This window comes from Amphibalanus amphitrite, unplaced genomic scaffold, assembly GCF_019059575.1.
Source record: "Amphibalanus amphitrite isolate SeventyFive unplaced genomic scaffold, NRLGWU_Aamphi_draft 000566F_arrow, whole genome shotgun sequence".
In the NCBI taxonomy this organism is placed as follows: Eukaryota; Metazoa; Arthropoda; class Thecostraca; order Balanomorpha; family Balanidae; genus Amphibalanus; species Amphibalanus amphitrite.
Genome location: NW_024882060.1, coordinates 103,362 through 123,441, shown reverse-complemented (window position 1 = coordinate 123,441; position 20,080 = coordinate 103,362). Strand labels below are relative to the sequence as shown.

The following is a 20,080-nucleotide window of genomic DNA, read 5'->3' as shown; positions in this document are numbered from 1 at the left end:
GCGCTGATATAAGTGGGGACACTGTCGGCCGGCCTGGCCGACCCCGGTGGGTAGTGGACCGGGCCGCGCTGATATAAGAGGGGGCACTGTCGGCCGGCCGATCGTGGTGGGGACAAGTAATAACCGATTTCTTGAGCAAGAAACCATGATACTAGCTAATCATGTCCGTGTGCCTTCATCATGTACAGTCTGTCTTAAAAGTACCGCGCAAAGTGACGGTGGATCCATAAAGCCTGACCGAGGAAGGGCCTGTTATAATTTGAAAGTCACCGAACCAATTGACCTGGGGAATGGACGAGGATGTCAATTGCTTCGGTGACTCAAATTTAGCAGGCCCTTCCTCGGTCAGGCTTGATGGATCCACCGTCACTTTGCGCGGTACTTATAAGACAGACTGTACGTATATTGTGCGCAAATGTACCCGCTACGATGATAATTGTCTAACCGTCATCTGTCGCCTTCTGTGCGCGCTTCCCCAGGTCCGGTCGCGTCCATCTTCTGGCTGGATAAGGAGTTGGGCAGTGATGTCTATTTGGATGGTACGTGATGCTGCGGTGTGGCGGAGACATCTGTCCGGCTGTAGGTCTTGATGGCCAATAAATTTTTATCAGACTATTCAGAGCGTAGAGTTAAGACGACATCGGTAGTATTGATCGAATGGCATATTTATTGTAGTAAGTCTTTGTTCCGGATGAAGCACCCTGTAACCAGCCGTTTTATGCAGGTCACATTGTTTTTAATGTTTCTTAATGACTCTTGAAGATGCCTTTCATTTATTTATTTACACGCCTCAAAGAAGCCGGCAGCAGCCATTAAGTATCCGATTTCGCACGATAGGTACTTACGAGTCATTTTATTGAACAGTAGAGTGAATGAGCCTGCCCTGATCCGTCTCCCTACTAATGCATCCGGTTTATTTTCAGGTATAGTAACTGTAGTGGACGCTAAGAACATTGTTAAGGTGAGTGATGGGTGCTCCGCCTGTTCGGCATTGTCACATGCCTTTTCCGCGTTGTAATCGGAGCCCATTGTTTCGTCGGCCAACGGCGCCAAGTGTAAATAAAAGTAGATTTAGTGGCCGACAGATGGCGCCGGCAGGGCCGTTCCGAGCCAATGCAAGCAGTCCCGGTGACGGAATGGGCCGTTACAGCGACTGACGGCTTCTGGTGGGCCTCTTCCACCTGGGCCGTCAGCCTTGGGGTGTTAACTGAGGTCCCGTGTCTCTGTCCTGTCCGCAAAAGTGTTTCTAGTAAGCTCACTTATCTGCTGCTTTAGCTATCGGCAGAGGCGGATCCAACTCAGTTTTTTGGGGGGCGGGGGCAAACCATAACAATTCATCGATTCTTTCCATGCATCGTCCATAGGCGTAATGTTAAAATTATGCCGTTGGGGGGGGGGGAATGCCCATTTTGCCCTCCCCCTGGATCCGCCACTGGCTATCGGCAGTCATGGAAGCAGTCGCAGAAATGACGTAGCTAATTAACCGGGACAGTTAGACTTGATGCTGGACAAATGAGAAGGACTAGTTAATAAAAGAACAGTTATTACGGGGTTCATCGCAATGATCTTCATGAACAATAGCGTTTTCCGCATTCAAAACCTAGCAAAGGTAGCCTGCTGATAGTTTCTTTAAAGGATATATTAACAGCATTTCCTCCTCGTCTCTGCAGAGCGCACATGCAAATATTCTGTTGCCACCACACCTAGAGCCGGCCATCCCTCCTCCATATCGCATTGGGCGTCGGCCGTCGAGGCTGTCGGCGGGTTCGTCCACACGGCTGCGATGCTGTGCACATATGGTGACCGCTGGCGGGACGGGCCTGTTTCAGACCCTGGACGAGGCGAATGAGGAAGCCATGTCAGAGGAGCCCGCGGAGCAGTCGACTCTGGGCACCCCGGCCAGGTGAGACGCACCCATTTTCTGCGCTCCGGCCAGGTGAGACGCAGCCACTCATTGCAACCCCGCCAGGTGAGACGCACTTGTTTTTTGAACCCCGGTAAGGTTAGAGACACCCATTTTTAATGCGCACCGGCCAGGTTAGATACACCAATTCCCTGCACCCCAATCAGATACGGCGCACCCACTCCCTGCGGCCTGCACCAAATGAGATGCACCCTTGCTACCTGCCCTTCTTTGTCACACTCATACCAGGATAAGTTATAGCATGTTATAGTTATGCAGGGCAGCTAATGATCCATGTTGCTCCGACTCGCTGGAACCAGCGTATTGACATCCACTACACCCTGGTGAGATCATAGGTGATATGGACCCCGATCAGGCGAGATACGCCCTCATCATATGAGGGGCGGGCAGTCCCACCATTCACCCCTACTAGATTAGACTCGCACCGGCCCTGCACCCTGCCTAGGTGAGCCGCACGGCCCTGCACCCAGGTGCGCGGGGCTAGGATGCGGGGCTGACCGGTCACTGCTGGGTGTTACCGCAATGGTTAGTGACTCGACAGTCAACGTAATGCCCTAACTAGTTAGCCGTTGATGATGTAATGACCGGAAATGTTCAGCTCCTCTCAGCTGTCCTGATTTTCTGCCTTCGCCGCTCGGCGCGGTGCGATACCACGTACGGTAATCTGATAGCCAACTCACGTGATGCCGGCACCAGACGTGTATGTTGAGGGGCCGATCAGCTCTGATCCAATCAAAGCCCACGAATCGATTCGTTTAGCGTGGTACTTACGAGATGGAAAAGATTATGGCTGCCATACCCAATTTGGCTGGTGATGAAATTATTTCGACAGTGGGACCTAATCGATCGTCTTTGAGGAGTGATTAAAATGATTTCACTTTGTGTTAAGGTGGAAGGCTGCTGTTTTATACTTTTGCTGTTTGGTATCAATTTTTGTTCTTTATTTCAGTTTGAATACATTAAATATGAAAGAAAATTCGGCATTAGCGGACTTCTTGCACGTCAGACCAGCCAGCTGATGTTCCGCGCGAACAATCCCTTTGTCCGCGAGCGTGGCTTTTGAAGCCCTCTGGAGCTCGGGCCCCTCGTCTTACATTCGATTAGTGGAACGTCGCCGTCCGAGCGCGTGATTTCGTTGTGTCTTCTCGCTTGTGATAAATCCGTTTTGCCAGATTGGCAGATTAATGTCCGGGTAACGCGATCTGTCAGCGGGCTGTGTTGTCGGCGGGCGGTGCTGAGCCAATCTGCGCCGCCCGGAGCGATGTTCGGACACGCCGGACTCCGTCTGGGCCCGCTGCGGCTGCTCGGGACGGTCGGCGGAGATAGCCGACAATTAGGCACATAAGTGTCGCCCGCATCTGTGGCGTTTGCAGAATGCAGCTGCTATTAATATCGGGCGCCGAGTACGGGGGACGGAACCGGACGCTGACCGCTACCCTCTCCTCTGTGCGGCAGGCAGGTAGCGCTCGCCGACCTGCTCATCCTCTACCCTCTCCTCTGTGCGGCAGGCAGGTAGCGCTCGCCGACCTGCTCATCCTCAATAAGACGGACCTGGTGACGCCGGCCGAGCTGGACGAGATACGGAGCCGTCTGGTGGCCATCAACGGAGCGGCCGCCCTGCTGCCGACCTCGCGCTGCAGGTAGGGCTGACCTCTCGCTGCAGGTGGGGACTGCTGACGGGACTGGGCGGGCCTACCTGCTGCCGACCTCGCGCTGCAGGTAGGGCAGGGCCCTCCCGCTGCAGGTAGGGCAGGGCCCTCTCGCTGAGTGTAGGGCCGACCTCGCGCTGCGGTGGACACTGTCGAGTGCCGACGGGACGGTACACTCGGGGGCAGATTGATGTTCCACCACTCCCTACCCATCGGGCTCCCATGGCTCAGCACTGGCTGCTGCCAGTGTTGCCTGCCCTCAGCACTGCTCAGCACTGCCTGCCAGTGCCAGTGCTGCCAGTGCTGCCACTGGCAGCAGCCAGTGCTGAGCCATGGGAGCCCGATGGGTAGGGAGTGGTGGAACATCAATCTGCCCCCGAGTGTACCGAGATCGGAGGATCTGGTACTGATCGAGGCGGGACGGCCTGGGACCGACTGAGGACGGACTGTCTGCCACCGAGACCGAACGGTACCGGCTGGGACTGCACGGGCCGCCACCGAACATGATGTAGAGGAGACAGATAATTCTTGTAATATTTATCATTTTTATTCGTAAAATGTCGTGTTATTCCGTAATTTGTATGTTTACTTACATTTCTGCTTCTCAATCACCGAGCTAACATAATGTAGTGAAAATATGCATCATTTTGGAAATATGTGCCTCGCTTAATTAATGCGTGTCGTCTCTTTCAGGGTGGATTTAGACAAGATCTTAGACCTCCATGCATATGAAAAGGTGGATTTTAAAAGGCAAGTACTGTTGATGCCACCATGGCGGCGTTCCGCGATTACCGGTCAGCTCGATAAACACGGTTTTATTCCTATGTAGTCACATGTCATGTATGTAAATAGCTGTTTCTGTCGCTGATTGACACTGCGTTTCGCGTCTAGTGGTGACGCCGGTCGCCTTCAGCCCACATCTCGACCTGCACCACTTGCTCGTATGCTCGTGTATCAGTCGTCCGGTGCGACCGACCGCGCGTCCCCGGCGTCCTGGCGAGTCACTGACAGACAGCCCGCCCCGTCCGTCGGCTAATGCTCCCCCGGACGATCCCCGCACGCCCCCGAAATTAATCGGCCGACCCGCGATCTGCCGCCGCATCCCGGTCATAAACGGCCCGCACAAAGGCCCAATCCATAAAATTATCATTGGCGTTATAAATGGCGGGGGTCGGCCGGGCACCTGTCATCGGTATTGTCCGCCGCGGGCGGCCGCTCCCCTAATGGTGTGTGGCGGCCAGCGGCCCACGCCGGCAGAGGCGGGCCCGACATCACCCGATCCTCCGGTCTGTCGCCTGACTGTCTGTTTGACTGACCAACTGGCTGGCTGGCTGGCTGACTGACTGACAGACTGTATCTGACTGACTGACTGAGACTGGCACTATCAACTGGCTGACTGGCCGTCTGTTCTTCTGTCCATCTGTATTAACCCGGCAGTTGCTGGGGTATTTCGCCACCCACCGTTTGCTGGGGGGGGGGGCGTTAAACGCCCCCAGCCGATAACTCGAGAACCAATAGGCGCAGCGAAACGCACGAGGCGGCAAACGAAAGAGCGCGACGAGACGCTTCAGATGAGTACTTTAAAGTTGAATTTTGAGGTCACAGGTCGGGTCAAGGTCAGGTCAAACACCTGAAATCGGGCTTTCAGTAGCATGGACTTCAGGACTTCGCAATGGGCGCCTCTCGCCATAAACTCTGTCAAAACGGTGCACAATCCATCTTATAAGGCCTACAAGAGTGTCAGCTCCATATAGGGGTCAGTCAAGCATAGGTCAGGGTCAAGGTCAGGTCAACCGGGTAGGCACATATCCCCGAAAATCAAAACTGATATTCGCAGCCTGTGACACATGTTTTACAGGTAATTTGGGGCGTAGAACACGATGGTGACATTCATTTTATCATATGTGTACGTGTTTGACTCAAAAAGTTCAATTTAAGAAATTCATGTATCATGGTCGTGAAGTAGTCACGAAAAATTGCCAAGATTCAGTTCAAGATTTTGGAAAATGCGGAACGATAATCAATAATCGAAGATAGCCATTTGATTGACCATGGTATTGGCAGTCTAATGGCGTTTACGGCATGTCTGTATGTCTATTCTGTGATTTTATATGATTTTTTGAACATATGCCGTTTTTGGTCGAAAACTCAGAAATCATGACGTCACTAAAACCTCGATATCTCAAAAATTTTCCGACCGATTTTTTTGAAACTTGGTCATAGTAAACTTCAATCAATTCCCTACAGGTACCCAAAATTTGGCGCGCCTGCGGCGCGCCGTTTTTATGCTATAGCCCGGCGAAAAAAGTGGGGGCGTTTAACGCCCCCCCCCCCAGCAACTCGCGGGTTAATTGCTGTCTCTATGTCTGCGGCTGCTTACATATGGATGTGTGACAGCTCTGATATTGAATAATTGATGATATGATATTAATGATATTGATATTGAATAACAAGTGAATAATTGATCTGCCCGTAAGATAGAAATTTCGGAACCTGATGCGTCAACCTTATTGGTTATTTGTCTTAAATACAACGCAGCTGTGGGAACTAGTCAAGACTCTCCAATATTTTGATAATTTTGTCTCTCTGTGATCTCTATGCGTTAGTATGTACGTTACGTATGCACTTAACGTGCATCGATGTCTCAAATGTCAGCTGTTGACCAGATGCCTGTTGTCGGTTGTCATCTGGCCAATCTGAACGATCTGAACAGCACCGGCTGTCTGTCTGTGTGCTTTCTGTCCGACGGCAGATAGCTGTCTGACGCAGTGCTACAGCGCCAATCGAGGATTTTTAGAGGCCGTGATCGCTAATGCTGGACGCTTTCGCTGTCCCGACGGCGTTTAATGATATAATACCTACGTGCTATTGATTATTGTTGTTGTGTTTTTCAGCTTAGAGAAGCAATTCACCGTACCAGGAGGGTCGCATATAGACCAGGTAAGCTGACAGCGTCTATCTGGGCGAGAGTGCCCGCATCCTTTTTCATACGATTTCATAGGTATAGATACAATATATTTTATCCGTATTTGGTGCTGAAAATATAGCTCCTAATTGCAGATTGACTCCTAAATGTCGTCGAATGTCAGGCTGGCGTAACAAAATCTCAACTATCGACCTTTTTTTATTCGCCCGCGATATCTCGCCACTATCATTTATCGAGTAGGTATTGGAGCACATTCGCAGCTAATCTTGCCCTCCCCACCCTGGCGTCGCCCTGACCCGGCGTCCCCGTTATGTGTGTTTGTCAGAGTCTGGGCACGGTGACGCTGGAGCGGCCGGGCAGCGTGCGCCGCCGGGACCTGGAGTCGTTCGTGCACGGCCTGCTCTGGGAGAAGACGGTGGCCGACCGGCGCGGCCGGCCCGTCCAGATGCTGCGGATGAAGGTGAGCCGGCCGGCCGGCCTGCGCCGCCGCTCAATACCGAGCGGCCGGCCCGCGGACCGGCTCCGGGCCGGCCGGGAGCCGCGCTCGCCGCCGCCTTTGTCCACGCCCCACCGTGGGCCAGTTCTATCTGCACCGATAAACTCCATTCACACACACTTAATGAAAGACCGCGGGCCGGCCGGCGGCACAATGCCGCCTGTTTACCTCATGAATATAAAAGGTAGTATTATATCAATCGTCGGGCCGGTGGCCTGTAGTGGATGAGTGGCGGCGCGGCTGCCGGCGAGATCGTCGGGCCGCGCCGCGCCGCCGCCGGCACGGCCTCTTGTCATAATAGTTTTCCACCCGGTGAAAGGCGGCCGTGCGCCCCTGAAAAGGAGGTTTTTTGCCGGTGGCGGCGGCGTACACTTCCGTATGGAGTGGCTGCGCCGGCCGTGTAGAGTGCGGCGCTCCTGATTATCGGCTGATCCGCGGCGTCGGACCGGTGCGGCGCCGCTCCGAGGCGCCCCCGATCGGACCGATCAGTCGGCTCCACACAGCCAGACAGGAAAATATTATCACATTTAGCGCGGCCAGATCGGAAAATTCCGCTCCTTTTATCCCACGACCATCATAGATTTTATGGCGTTTTGTGATAGCAGGCTGTTATATGGAGACATGGTTTTTACAAGTTTTAGGGAGCGTAGTAGGCGCTAGCGAAGAGAGTCTTGAGTTTCCACTGAAAGGGGGTGAAGGATGCCGCACTGAATATTGGTTCGTTCTCTCTTTGAATATCTACGTTGATTTTTCCGATTTTTCGTCGATGATTTACAGTGCGTCACTAAACCGTGACTCTTACCTTTTAATATTTTCCATTTTCCTCGTACTTACAGAACTGATTTTGTCTTACGGGTAGGTCACTGTCACAAATCTTTTTTACGTCTTTATGGTTATACATTTTACGGTCAGGGTTCATGGTCCACTCTATGTCAGTGGGTGAGGCGTAGTTATCTGTATCAAAACATTGCATTTCACTGTTGAACTGTGATTGTCGAAAAGTACACTTTATGGGTCCGGCTTTTACAAATAGGCTCTTGATTGGTGTTGTATCCTTTACATGTCAATAACCGTACCACTATCATGATGGTGTTCCTAGAAAATGGCTGATCTCTGCTGATAGGCTCTAATAAATGGATTAGGTTAAGGATCATTGTTCTCCTTCAATCTTTACTGCTATTTGAAGAGACCTATATGTGTTTCTGTGTTGGCACCGACTTTTAGATCTGGTAAGAAAGAAGTGAACATCACAGCTCAATTTTACCCTGACGGTGTGCAATGTGCATTGTTTTGTTTTACGTGGTTGCCGAGCAGTATCTAATGCGCTTTATACCAATAAGCTATAAGCCGTCTGTGCTGACGAACGCCAGACCGACGTCTGAGTTATGGGAGACAGCACTTTTTGTCAGATGTTGCTGCTGCGAATGATTCTAGCGGGGCAATATTGAATGTTTTTCTGTAAGCCCGCGGCATAAGGTTTTTTAATGGAATCTTACAGAGCAATGCATTCTAAAGAAGGCAGCGGTGCCGAAGCCTGATGGAAGCTGCCTGTCCGCAGAACGCGACGCTGTGGCGACATTTGTAGATGGACAATAGATTATGAACGCTGGATGGACAACGGATTATTATTTCCTTCGCCACCTATTCGACGCCCCCTCACTAAGGCTTATTGGCAGTCTTGTTACAGCGTCGCAGTGTGTATCCACTCCCAAAGTAGTAACAGCATCACGAGCCTTCTTATCAATTGGAAACATTATGTTATCCGGCCCCAATATTTTTATGTGAAACGAAATACTGAAATAAATGAGCGGTGGTACACATCGGCCAAGCAGCGCGGTGGTTTGCTTAGATAGCCGTACTACACTACTGGGCCGGGTCGCGGTCCGCTGTCGGCGCGGTCCCTCCGCCCGACTGTTCAGCTACTGCTGCTAACATTGTGTACCCTCCTTTTTGTTAGCACTGTGTACCGCTGTATGCCCCAGGGAATGGCCAGTGTGGTCGGCGAGGAGCGGCGGCTGGTGGCACGGTCCTCAGGCTCACACTCGTGTTAACCCTGTGTGTACCGCTCTATGTCCCAGGGAATGGCCAGTGTGCTCGGCGAGGAGCGGCGGCTCATCCTGCAGGCGGTCGGGGAGATCTGCGACACCGAGTTAGCCAGCCGCTGGGAGCCCGACGAGCCGCGCGTGACGCGACTCATCTTCATAGGTCAGTCCACTCACCAGCCATGTGTCTGGTGTCGCGCAAAGGTCTGCGAGAGTTTTCTAGTAAGGAGCTGGAGTGGCGTGCTTTCTAGAACTTCGCCACCTTTTGTTGCGAGTTTTTACTTTTTAATGAGCTGTTTCGTGATAATGTAGTGCGTTTCTATTTCACCACGGGACACTGTTACTCGTCACTCTTTGTGCTATTATGACGAGCGGGTACTACTGTGCTCAGCCTGTATATTGTACAAGGTCTCACTCAGTATTTGCTACCACGAATCATTACAGCCTGTGTCGGCGTGTAGCGTGCATCCGATCATCCCACCATGCCGTCTGACCGGCCGTACCTTTGCCGTCTCCCGGCGGCTGTCTGACCTGACCGCGTTGTGTCGACGTTACAGGCCGTCACTTAGACGAGTCGCGGCTGGACGAGGCCTTCCGATCGACAGTACCTGTGGTCTCCGAGCACCAGACGGACGCCGTATGACCTCTGTGGGTCTGCTCACCGGTGACCCACCGGCTCACCGGTGATGCATTTCTCATCTGCTGTGCAGTGAATAATCGCGATTGAAATTGATTTAATACATGTGATGTCCGATGTTATTCTGATTCTGATTGTGATTCCAGTGAGCCCGGATGGTTACGGTTAGGTTGGTGTTGCTTTAGTCTACAGGAATGAACTATGCGGACGAGGCGTCAGACAATTATGGTCTAGAGCTAATGAGGTAGGTATAACCAATGAATTAAGCAAATGAGATGCGAAAAAGTCGGCGTCGTTAGCAGTTCTCTGAGCACATGATTACAACGGAGCATTGAGCTACGAAATAATTGGCGACATTTTTATTAAATGCGGAAGTGGGACCTTCGTTATTTTTTCAACCACTACCTTGGGTATGATTTGCAAAAAAAAAAAAAAAAATTCCTTTCGTCGTCTTGCCCAGTAATCGTCTTGAGGCACACAGTTTCGCAGCAGATCCCCGGGACGAGGGGGACGGGCCGCGCCGCGCCGGTGGGGGGCGGGCCCGGAGTGTGGCCCCGGACTGTATACGGCCGGCCGGGCGCCACTGACGCACCCCGGCCGCCGCCGCCAGCCGCCGGCCATGTTTCGGCAGGCCGTTCCTCTTGTAGCGTCTGTTGATGTGGTAAATATTGTGCCGTCGTGACAAAACCGCCACAGACAGCTCCCAGCTGTGCCGGCGGGCCGAGTAAACCTGGCGGGCGGCCGCCGCGCGCCGGCCGGGCGGGCGGCGGGCGGCGGCGTCAGCCGGGCCCTCTGTCATAGCTGACGGCCGGTGTTGGACGGCGACTGTCATCCTAATCTCTATACCTGACTACTGTCGTCAGCCCGACCCTCCGTCATATCTGACGGCTGTTGTTAGTCCAACCGTCTGTCATATCTGACTGCCGGATGTTGGACTGCGACTGTCAGCGCGAGAGTGTCATCCTAACCCTCTGTCATATCTGTCTGCTGTAGTCAGCCCGACCCTCCGTCATATCTGACTGACGGGTGCTGGGCTGTGAGTGTGACTGTCAGCCCCGCGTGTCAGCCCTAGACGTGTGCCATTCCTCCGTCTGTCAGCTACCGTTCACCGCCCCCGTCTTTCCGTCATCCCCCGTCCGTCTAGCAGCTATGACTCGTATTGCTTCTTGGAGACCTTCTGTTATCATTTATAGTCTGTTGTTCTGAATGTCACCAGTCACTTAGGTACAAAATCTGCCAGTCCCTGGACCCTGTGGTCGTCGGCCTTCCCGAGCCGTCTGACGTCTGTCATTTTCTATGGAGCCGTCTGTACTCAGATGGGCACCAATCCTGTCCTGTCTGTCAGTCCCCCTGGACCGACAGTCAGTCTCTAAACCGTCTGTCAGTGAGCTCCTCTACCGCCTGTCAGCCTTTCTTCCGTCTGTCAGTGAGCCTCTCTGCTGTCTGTCAGACTCTCTGCCGTCTGTGAGACTCTCTAGTGTGAGACAGTCTATTATACCTACCGATTGTCAGCCCTCCCGTGCCGTATGTCAGCTAGGCTCAAATGGTGCCGTCTGTCAGCGCTGCCGGGCCGTTTTGTCAGTCTCTGCCGTCTGTCAAACCTCTCTACCGTCTGTCAGTCCCCCGTCCCTTCTGTCAGCCTCTCCACCGTCTGTCAGTCAGCCGCACACGGTACCGTCTGTCAGCCCTCATTAGCCGGTATCGGCCGGCGCGGCCGCCCGCCGCTCCGGACCGTTTATTTACCGATAGCCTAACGTGCCGTGTTAAGAGCGGCGTGTCGCCGCGACCCGCGATCGTATCGCGCCGGCCAGATTAGACATGCTGTCGGCCCGCTCTGCCGTCATCCGATATAGCCGGCTCCCCCGCGGCGCGGCGCACGCACCCCCGCTCGCCAGCCGCCCGAGCCGGCCTCATATCCTTTTGTCTCGCGCCGTTCATCGCCAGCCCCGCCGGCTATTACAAATGAGCACGCAATATCTGCGCTTGACGCGGCGAGCCGACAAATATTTCTGATCTTATAACAAATATTAGATCAGAGCGGCGCGTTCCGACGGCTGCGTCAGCGCCTCGGCCGCGCCGGAATGAAGTCGGCCGGCAATATGCGCGACGGCGCGCCAAAACTGTCGACTGTCAGCCGGGCCGCGGCCGGAATGTGTTGTTTAGTGTCAGCTATTTGATTTACGCGCGAAGGCCGCTGCCGAGAAGAGTGGCGTATTGAGTGAGCGGCGTGTCGGCGGCGGCGCCGTTTGATTCGGCCGCTAATCCCGGTGGTAAATAGTGGCGCGGCGCGGCGCCGCCTCTCCCGCGCCGCTCTCATTTGCTCGTTAGACCCTTGACATAATCCCGGCCGCCCATCGGATGGCGATTATTTTTAACTCGGCCGGCCGGCCGCCGCCGCCGCCGTGCTGCTGCGCTGCCTTCTCCTCTCGTACCGTCGTCGGCGAAAAACGTGCTGGCGCCGACTTGGCGGCGATTCCGCCAATATTTTCTCACCAAACGCCCGCCCAGCCTGCCTCGCTGTCGACATTGCAGAGCCGGGCCTCTCTTATATCTCAACACGTCGAAATGGGTTGTTTGCACTCACGGGATAATAATTATTTTCTCCATGCCAAAGTTGTCTCACATCTGCGCCGGCCGGCTAATCCGGCGGCCGGCGCCGACCAATCAGCGACAAGCTCCGCCCTCGGAGGCGGAGTCTTGTGACGTCTGACGGATAGACATGTTTCCATTGGCTGCGCTCGGCAACAATTTGTTTGGGGAGGGCGATAAACATTTGGCAGGCGTTGTGTTACAACAGTTTACGGAGCGGCGGTGGGACCGGGCGCAGAGCGGACTGTGGGCTCAGTCGTCAGCCATGGAGGTGCACGGAGAGACGGGCGCTGCCGGTGCTGCCGCCGCCGCCGCCGCCGGGCCGCTCGGGTACAGTGTGCGCGACATCCTCGGACTGCGCGCCATCTCCCAGTTCGCCGAGACGCCGCTCGACTTCCGGCTGCCCGCGACCGGAGAGCCGGTGCGCTCTCCCAGCGAGCCGCCCTCAGACGCCTCGGACGAGCACGTGACGGTGGACAGTGACGACTCGGAGGGGCCGGCCGGCGAGCCGCCGCAGCCGGCCGCGCCGCCGCCGCCACCGGCCGAGACCGAAGACGGTGACGGTGACGGGGAGGGAGCGCGGACCGAGCCGGCCGCCGGCCAGACGGAGCCGGACAGCGAGAAGAAGGCCGGCGCGCTGGTCAAGCCGCCCTACTCGTACATCGCGCTCATCACCATGTCCATCCTGCAGTCGCCGCAGAAGAAACTGACTCTCAGCGGCATCTGCGACTTCATCATGAACCGCTTCAGCTACTACAAAGCCAAGTTCCCTGTCTGGCAGAACAGTATCCGGCACAACCTCAGCCTCAACGACTGCTTCGTCAAGATTCCGCGAGAGCCAGGTAACCCGGGTAAGGGCAACTACTGGACGCTGGACCCGGCCTCGCTGGACATGTTCGACAACGGCAGCTTCCTGCGGCGCCGTAAGCGCTACAAGCGCCACCAGCCGGACCCGTTCCACGAGCTGTACGGCGCCGCGGCGGCCGCCGCCGCCGGCCGCCTCGAGCCGTACCGGGCCGCGCTCATGATGCGCCAGCCGACCGTGCCGCCGCACCCGCACCCGCACGCCCACCCACACGCGCACCCGCACCCGCACCTGCACCCGTACCTGGGGCCGATGACGTTCGGCGCGCTGCCGCCGGCGCCGCTGCTGCCGCCGCCTGTCATCAAGCCGGTGCCGGTGGCAGCGCCGCGGCCCGCCCGGCCGCCAGCAGCTCCGTTCAGCATCGAGGCCATCATGGCGCGCGACTCGCAGCACTCGCCTCCGCCGCCGCCACCGGCGCCGCCGCTGGCCGCGCTGCCGTTCCGGCTGGCGGCGCAGGAGCTGTACCGGCTGCAGTGCTCGCTGGGCAGGTGAGGGCCGCTCCGGGCAGCGGCTGAGGTCGGCCGGTGGTGTGTCGGCAGACCCCGCGACCGGCAGCGTGTTAGTCGGGGCCGGACCGTGTGCCGACTGTTACACAATGGCCGGACCACCCGGTTTGACCCGGTAATGCCGCCCGCCGCGCCGACACAGAGGATATTTATCGCATTCTGTTGTTTAATTTAAATATGTTTTAGATTGGCTGTTGTCGATGGTGCGAGCTGTGGCTAACATGCACCGGGCTGCAGTGAGCGCGCTGGGGCCGCGACTCCCGGCCCCGGCTGGGTCGAGGCTCAGTGGGGCCTCGCGGGGTCGGTGGGCCGCCGGCCTGCGCCCGGCGCCGCCTGTTGTTTCGAGTCGTTATGATCTCAGTGTATGTGTGTGTGTGCGTGTCACTGACTGACCTGCTTTCAAAGAATACATATTGGATGTGCTCTGTACGACGCGTTTCAGCGGGCACGGACTCGGGTCGAGCTGGTTTGGACTGAGTTGGGACGGGCATGGGTGGAGCTTTTCCAGGGAAATTGGTGGGGCAAAAAATCATCAAACCCTCAATGTCCGATTATGAAGTTGAATAAAATGTCACACTGAATCAATTCCTATGATAACAGATATAATATTTTGCATTAAACAGACATTCCAAAGCTCTTCAATGCGAAAAAAATAATTTGCAAAGCAACAAAGTCTTAGAAATCAGCTTCAGTTGGTGGGACAAAACGCTTATTGATGGGGCAAAATGTTAAGTTGGTGGGGGCCCCACCAACTTAACATTTTGCCCCATCAATAAGCGTTTTGTCCCACCAACTGAAGCTGATTTCTAAGACTTTGGGGGCAGCCGCCCCACCAACTGTATAGGAAGCTCCGCCCCTGGGGACGGGTCAAGTCGAGCCGAAATGGGACGAGGCTGGGCCGGAACCTTCATCGCTTATTTTTTCATCCGTTTATACCTATAGCTTCGTAGTTATCCTCTATGATCAACGACAGTTCCCTCAATTATCTGTTATGCTAGAATCTAGATATTTCATTAGTTAAACTAAATTAAAACAAAGAACATTGAAGAAAGAGCATATAAAATGCAAAAGCATTTCGCGATTCGCGTTTGCTCGTAAAAAGGTCAGGAAAATGGTCGAAAGAAAGAACACAAACAGCTAAAAATGCTCATAACACGGGCACCGCAATGACTACGGCATTGAACTGCCTAGTGCCTACTAAACTAAATAAAGAACTTCATCCTTCAGGCACTAAATGAATCAGTTTTATTCATTTACAGTCTACAGACTTTGCTTTACCTACATATGCCCTAGACCACTATATGTATCGCCACATTTCCCAGCACGATCCTAATGACAGTCGGCGAAATCAGTGAACAGTCCAGATATAGGGTAAGATACCTATTACCTAATTAGCGACCCCTTAATTTGAACCGTCGCTGCTCGCGCTTTGTGGGTGCCACTGTATTACTGGAACTGGATTGGTTTTCGGAGAGATTGTTTATTTCCCTATCACAATCTATTCATTTTCTGTCTCAATATCCACAAATTTGTAGTGAGCATTTTGGCAAACCACTGCAAAAACGCTTACAGGGAACTCGTCCCGATTAGCGACTGGGGAGAGTCGCTAAATAGGTCTACCTATGGGTTTTCCCAATAGTAAAATTGACGAAAAATGTTACGCTCGAAAACATGAAATAAGATGCTTAAATACCTATAGCATATACACAAATCACTTGAACAGGAGCATTTAGCCAACACGTTTATGTTTTTGGAGGCTGATCACGTAATGCACCAAAGGCGAAAATAAGGCGAAATCCCATTTTTGAGGTTATCCCATACTGATATTGTATTCGAGGCCCACGCTGGATTCGGCACCCCTGCAGTCTGCCATGACAATTGGTATCACCTGCCACACATCGCAAGCTTCAGCAACCCCTCATTTTCCCTTCTCTCTTTTCCCATTCATCTCCCTTCCTGAGCTATATTCAGCGACCATGTCGGGCGTAAATAGGAAACATGGTCCGCGATTCATTTTTAACCACGAAGCAGTGCACAGTCAAGCGATTCACTACGGGAGGGCTGCACTGCAATCAATTGAAAAAATGCTTGTTGATTCAGAATAAAAAGGTGCATCATCTTAACGTGCATCGCTTTATGGTGCACAAACACACGGTTTGCGGATAAGGAAATGGCCCTTTGCATTTATTTAAACTCACCTAAAACGTCTCAACAAAGGCACCGACAACCGGAAAAGAATTGAGATTGCTAAGCAATGTATGGCAGTCCTTTTGACATTGTTTTCTCCACGATTTCCCTTACCAGTTTTTCTGTAAGAGAGGTGGGTCACAAATACCTATAGGAAAGGGTCGCTAATGAGCAACCTTACCCAGACTCTATAGTATTCTATGCCTTTGTCTACCTATAGCGAAGTGCGAAATTTATTTTTTCAGAATAAGGTAGTGTTCTACTTAAAGGCGTATCAGCTAAATGCTCCACGTGCCACTGTCTTACCGACATTGAAAACAGCTAATAGGTAGCACGTAAGGAAACTTCAATGGTTGTTCTAAACCTCGTACCTTAGGGTAAGTGGCCCCTATCACGCACACCTAACAGGAAAACTACTCGTGTGGCCTACTGACGCCTATCATGTTGACAAGGTTGGTACCAGTAGTTGTCCTAAACATTTCTTTGTTTAGCCCGGCATTTGCTTTTCAGCGGTTTTCTATCATTTATGATATATAAGGCCAAACGTCGACCAACTCCCGGTGTGCGCTTATAGAGCATCAGTGCTGTTATTACGCACATGCACATGCTTCCAATGCGCACAGGAAGAGATGACAGGATGGGGATCAAAATCATCGAAATAAGTATGGACAAATCGCTTTATTTGAAAGTGCCCCAGACTCGGCCTCTCCGGCCCAGACCCTGGGTCCGGTCCTACCGCTCGAGACCCTGGGCCTAGTCCCACCGCCTGAGACCCCGGACCCGGTCTTACCGCCCGACAGTCCGAGACCCCGGCCCCGGTCTCACACCTGAGGCTCCAGGCCCGATCTCACCACGCGAGACCCTGGGCTCTCCAGCCGAGTCCCCGGGCCCGATCTCGGTGGTCGAGCCCCGGGCCAGGGCGGTGTTTCACGGCCGATAGCAGCACACTGCCAGCGCATTTCGCGGGCTGATGTCACAGTTTGCAGCTGTTTTGGATATACGAGTTTGTTGGTCTCCGTGGAAACCAAATTTGACACGTGTGCAGGCAGCGCGCTGCTAGCGGCCGTGAAACACCGCCCTGGAGTCACCGTCCGAGCCCCCGGGCCTGGTTTTAAATCCCTTGGCTTTTTGTCAAAACGCAGGGGACCATCAATCTTCCAGAACTCTGTCAGATGTTAACGTATCACAGTAATGCGATTTAAACCGTTCCCTCTAAAAAGAAACGTTAAAAAATCCATCTGATGTATGTGCATTTATGCCGCATGGCACCTGTGCGTCATTGGAGAACCAGCTGCCCTAAACACGCACGCTTCACATTCAGCCCTTTCCTGTCTTTCTCGACGCATTCCAGGTAATACACGTATGATCAAAGAAAACACTGACTTATTGGCCACAAATTGATGCCTGATAATCTATCCGGTATATTTATGGTTCCATGAAAAATTAATGCACACCGATACACGCATTATTATATCAGGCACTTTTTCAGCGTTAGAAATCAGCACTTCCTTTACAAAACATGCTAACATTACTTAACTTTTGATGCGAGAGCGCTGAAACAACTGCCCGCCGCGGCACAAATGTTGCCAGAAATCGTTTTCGGTCGATTTATGCTTTCTACACTTCTGCTTGGGCAGCTATATTAAAAAGAGTCATTGGTGTGCGTGTTTAGGACGTGTGCGTGATAGGAGCCACTTACCCTAATAAAAACTAATGCAATGCGCACTGATGTGGGTAATTCTTTCTTGTCCCACGAACAATCAGCAAATATTATTTGGGTAGGCACATTTGGTTTTTCAATATAATGCTTTCGGTATTTTGTTGGTATTACGAACCCTGACTAAGGTATAAGAGGCTGAGACTTTGGTAAAAAGATGGTACCTATTTCCAGCTCATATTCTGAAGTTGGTTTGGTTTCGGTATTTTGCCATGGTTTTTGTTGGCATTTGGTTTGGTATCACTATTCCAATTTTCGTAATTGACATTGTCCGTAGGTATTAATACTGTCCGGAGGACCGGCCCGCATCAATACGGTCAATATCAATATGCGGTATGTGCGGTATCAATACGGACCGGCCCCCCGGTCAGCATTACTACGGGCCGAGTTTTCAAACGGGCCGAGGCCGTAACATGAATACATGAATGGTCAGCATTAATGTGGGCCGCCTCGCCGGTCAGCGGCGAGGCGAGGTTTTCAACGGGCCGGGCAGTTTTAATACCGGCCGGGCAGTATTGAACTCATACAATTTACAAACCACTTCTCTCCTCGTGGCCATATCAAAACTCGGGCCACATCAAAACTAGCTGTTCTAGCTGGCTTGGCACCACAAACGGCAGCGTCATCGGTATATGATGGGCACGTGATAGGTATTCCAACGGTGGCCCCAAACAGCAACATTTTTTAGTTTGACCTGACCTGGAAGGTCCATGATTGACCTAATGAGGTAAAATTGGGTACCATTGGATTTCTTTCTTCCCAAAGAATATGTTGGTTTTTGCTGCGAAGCTCTACCTCCAGCAGGAACGAAATGACGCGGGGGTGGCAACCCCCCCACCCCCATGTGCGTTCTAGGATGGGAAAATGGCATGTGCGGGTGAGGGTTAATGAAAAGCGTACATGAAGCCTCTCGCTGAAGATAATAAGCATAACATTGCTCTGGCTTTCGTTTCTTTGCTTTCTATTTAGTCCGATTGCTCGCCTCATGTCGTATGTCTACCTTTACGTAGCTGTGCACTTATAGCTATCCGGCATGCCTAACTAAATTGATTAAAACAACTTAATTAAAATTGAATCAATATATTTTGATACAAATAAACTACAATTGTGTGAACGAAACGTGGTGATATAGAAGTGAATATCGTTTCAAAATTTCAAATGCCTAAATTAGAATTTTTAAGCACTGTCTCTACTCTCTCGCGATAGCTACGCATTGCCATCGATATGGAGTATAAGTAGTGTCTAGTGTCTATGGCATGCATTTGTATATGGCATGTCTATTGTCTATGTTATAGTGTCTATGGCATTGCTTTGGATATCGGTGTCATACCGGTGTCACTCATCTCTCCTTGCTCTCCCCATGGTACATGTAAGTTACTCAATGGTGGCGATTATATGGCCTTGCAGTGGCGATGATCTAACCGGCTTGTGCGACCGGGCCCTTTCTAATCGTAAAAAAAATAAAAAACCATCACCCAATCTGGTTCTACATAACATGAGAACACCTCGGGGTCAGTAATTTTCAAACGAACCAAGGCTTAGCGGACTTCCACCTCATAGGCTCTATGCATACATGCTTAGTGAGCACGGAGCCGCTATTGCCGCGTTGGGACCGTAGGGGACCACACCGGGTTCTGCCTTACCTGACTACTGACTTTTGGCAGCCTCTTACTGACTGATCTGGGTTGTATCCGAACGGGAGTCTGTTCCATCCAGCCCATTCCAAACAGGCCCTATTTTACGTCTCTGCCTGACATTCTTATCGCCTCTGACCTTCTGAGGCAGAATTGTTCCAAATCGGGCCAAGTGAGCCATGGCGTGATTTGGCGGGACCTGGAGCAAATTGAGTCGCTTCTGACAGGCCATTAATTGGACCGAATCCTTTCTTACCGATCGTACCACACACACACCGGATGAAAGTACCCTCTTACAGGTATATAGCATAACGTTCCCCAAAGAATGGGCCCTAAAAGACTTTTCGGTTTCGAAGACTGCAGGACCAAATTTAAATGACTTCGCGTTTTTAATTTAAACAAGCTATTAAACATATGTGCGACACGTGTTTTATGGGTCATTTTATAACACGCCTACATGGACCATAAGCCGCACTCCCTCATGACCCTGGCTGCAGACTGCAGTAGTTAAATACGCAATTCTCAGTCTCATACCGACGGCGACACACTCTTGGCTCATCTCTGAGGCCAGTTTTACCAACAGAAAAATAACCACCTACCGGATTTTTTTTTTTTGCCTAAAGACCGCTTCACATACTTCACATGCCTAAAGACGTAAGCGCGATGCGGCACGTAAGCGGATAGGACTTAACCGTTTGCGCTCCGTATGTGAAGCGGTCTTTAAATTCCGCCAGGCGGCTAATTTTCTGTTGGTAAAACTGGCCACTGGTCTCCGCGACGGGTGCATTTCTATTATTTGGCTCCCAGCCCGTGGTTTTTCATCCTCGAGGACCCTACAACCGGTTCCCAGTTTTCGCTCCCAGCTCCCGACTCCCGTATCTCCCTCCTCTATATCACTGGCTCAGTCC

At 52.5% G+C, this 20,080-nt stretch overlaps 1 protein-coding gene across 1 annotated transcript; it reads left to right on the top strand.

The window, feature by feature from the left end:
- The first annotated feature begins 11,670 nt into the window (after nucleotides 1-11,670).
- On the top strand, nucleotides 11,671-14,063 carry LOC122393958 (forkhead box protein D1-like). Its single transcript, XM_043390465.1, has one exon. It carries the CDS (start codon nucleotides 12,394-12,396, stop codon nucleotides 13,618-13,620), a length of 1,227 nt encoding a protein of 408 aa, XP_043246400.1. The 5' UTR covers nucleotides 11,671-12,393; the 3' UTR covers nucleotides 13,621-14,063.
- Nucleotides 14,064-20,080: the final 6,017 nt, after the last annotated feature.

Excerpts from the sequence above, each read along its gene's own strand:
- LOC122393958 (XM_043390465.1), top strand. The coding sequence starts at position 12,394 with ATGTTTCCATTGGCTGCGCTCGGCAACAATTTGTTTGGGGAGGGCGAT.